We start from the raw sequence: 2,279 nt of genomic DNA on the forward strand, positions 1-2,279 counted from the left end.
CAGTATTTGAACTGACGACATATACAGTCATGGTTCAGAAAGCCATAATTATTGAAGGGGAAAGTGAGACGTCCCAAGAGAAAAAGAGACAAGGAATTTTTCAGAACCGCTTCAACAGAAAACCGGGATTTTAAGCCCGAACAAATGTAAATTTTAAAAGGATAGAGCAAGGTAATTAGAGAACGGGTAGTCGATTCCAAGCCCCAAACCAGCAAAGAATCACCAGGCCGCAACTACCAAATTACAAGATATATAGGCGAAAACATGCAGGAGTGTGTAACAAGCCAAACATCACATTCTTCCTATATAACCAGAAGGGACACTATTTCAACGACTGTCATATTACTTGCTTCAAATGCGGAAAAAAATGACATCTTGCTAAGGATTGTAGAAGAGCAACTATGACAACCGGTAATCCAAGGGTTATGGCACTACCTCCACCACCACAGCAGAATCAGCCTAAGGCAAGGATCTTTAATATGTCAATGAAAGAAGTTGTGCAGAATCCAAACATAGTTGCAGGTATGCTTCTTGTGAATTCTGTAGATGCAAAAGTATTGATTGATTCTGGAGCCACAAGATTTTTTATATCTAAAGAATTTATTCATAAGTTATATTGTGAAATCCAACGGTTGAGCGAGACGTTAATTATAAAGTTAGCGAATGATGACCAAGTTTCCGTATACCGACTGTGTCCAGGGTGCGACATCGAAATAGCGGGACATCACTTCTCTGTTGACTTGATATCTTTCAAGTTAGAAGAATTTGATGTTATTTTAGGAATGGACTGGTTAGCCGGTAATAATTCCCAAATCGATTGTGCAAATAAGAAAGTGAATCTACGAACTGTAGAAAATGCAACGGTAATATTTAAAGGCAAAAAACAGAAGCAAGGATTCCTAATGATGATGCAGACTAAATAATCATTACGCCAAGGGTGTAAAGTTTATATTGCTTATGTCTTGAATACGGAAAAGGAAAGTCCGAAAATCGAAAACATTCCCGTAATGTGTGAATTTCCTGATGTATTTCCAAATGAACTTTCAGGACTACCTCCAGATCAAGAAATTGAATTTACCATTGACCTAGCATCAGGCATCGAACTAGTTTCCAAAGCTCCGTATCGAATGACACTAGTTGAAATGAAAGAGTTGGCTACATAATTGTAAGATCTTTTGGATAAAGGAATTATAGGACCTAGTGTATCCTCATGGGGTGCACCAGTATTGTTTGTCAAGAAAAAGGATGGTAGCATGCGACTATGTATCGATTATCATGAGCTGAATAAGTTAACTATCAAGAATAAATATCATTTACCACGGATCAATGATTTATTTGACCAACTGAAAGGAGCAGCATGGTTTTCTAAGATTGATTTAAGGTCAGGTTGCCATCAATTAAAGATCAAAGCCGAAGATATTTCTAAGACTGCTTTTTGAACTAGATATGGACACTATAAATTTCTCGTAATGGCGTTTGGATTGACCAATGCACCAGCGGCGTTCATGGATCTGATGAACAGGGTGTTCAAAAAGTACTTGGAGAAATTTATAATTTTATTTATTGATGACATCTTGATCTACTCGAAGACTGAAGAAGAACATGCAGAACACTTAAGAATCACTTTGGAAATCTTGAGAAAAGAACAACTTTATGTTAAGTTTTCGAAATGCGAATTTTGGTTAAAAGAATGCAATTTTTAGGTCACAGAATCAGTACCGAAGAAATTCAAGTTGATCCAGCAAAGATTGAAGTTGTTTTAAATTTGGAAAGGCCAAATACGCCAACAGATTAGAAGTTTCTTGGGATTGGCTGGTTATTATAGAAGATTTGTTAAATAATTTGCAAAGATAGCTACGCCATTAACCAAATTGACCCGGAAGAACGAAAAGTTCGCATGGAATGAAAAATGTGAAGAAAGTTTTCAAGAATTGAAGAATCGACTGGTGACTGCACCTGTACTCGTGCTATCAGGACTTGGGTATGTATTAATGCAGTACGACAATGTAATTATGTATTCTTCTAGACAACTGAAACCTCATGAACAGAAATATCTGATGCATGATCTGGAATTAGCCGCAATCGTGTTCGCACTGAAACTCTGGAGACATTATCTTTATGGCGAGAAATGTGAAATATACATGGATCACAAGAGTTTGAAATATATTTTTACGCAGAAGGAACTTAACATGAGACAACGACATTGGCTAGAATTAATCAAAGACTACGACATATCAATCAACTATCATCCAGGTAAAGGAAATGTTGTAACAGATTCA

General features: G+C 36.7%; 1 protein-coding gene across 1 annotated transcript; it reads left to right on the forward strand.

The window, feature by feature from the left end:
• The first annotated feature begins 401 nt into the window (after window positions 1-401).
• On the forward strand, window positions 402-1,163 carry LOC141689643 (uncharacterized). Its single transcript, XM_074493997.1, has 3 exons — window positions 402-522; window positions 700-863; window positions 978-1,163. The coding sequence occupies exons 1-3, from the start codon at window positions 402-404 to the stop codon at window positions 1,161-1,163; spliced, it is 471 nt and encodes a 156-aa protein (XP_074350098.1).
• The last annotated feature ends 1,116 nt before the right edge of the window (window positions 1,164-2,279 follow it).

Source organism: Apium graveolens, chromosome 10, assembly GCF_009905375.1.
Source record: "Apium graveolens cultivar Ventura chromosome 10, ASM990537v1, whole genome shotgun sequence".
Lineage (NCBI taxonomy): Eukaryota > Viridiplantae > Streptophyta > Magnoliopsida > Apiales > Apiaceae > Apium > Apium graveolens.

Bases quoted from the DNA above. Each gene is read 5' to 3' on its own strand.
- LOC141689643 (XM_074493997.1), top strand. From the start codon at position 402: ATGACAACCGGTAATCCAAGGGTTATGGCACTACCTCCACCACCACAG. The intron at 523-699 runs GTATGCTTCTTG...GACTGTGTCCAG, and splicing joins GAATCCAAACATAGTTGCAG to GGTGCGACATCGAAATAGCG. The intron at 864-977 runs GTAATATTTAAA...AATACGGAAAAG, and splicing joins GAACTGTAGAAAATGCAACG to GAAAGTCCGAAAATCGAAAA.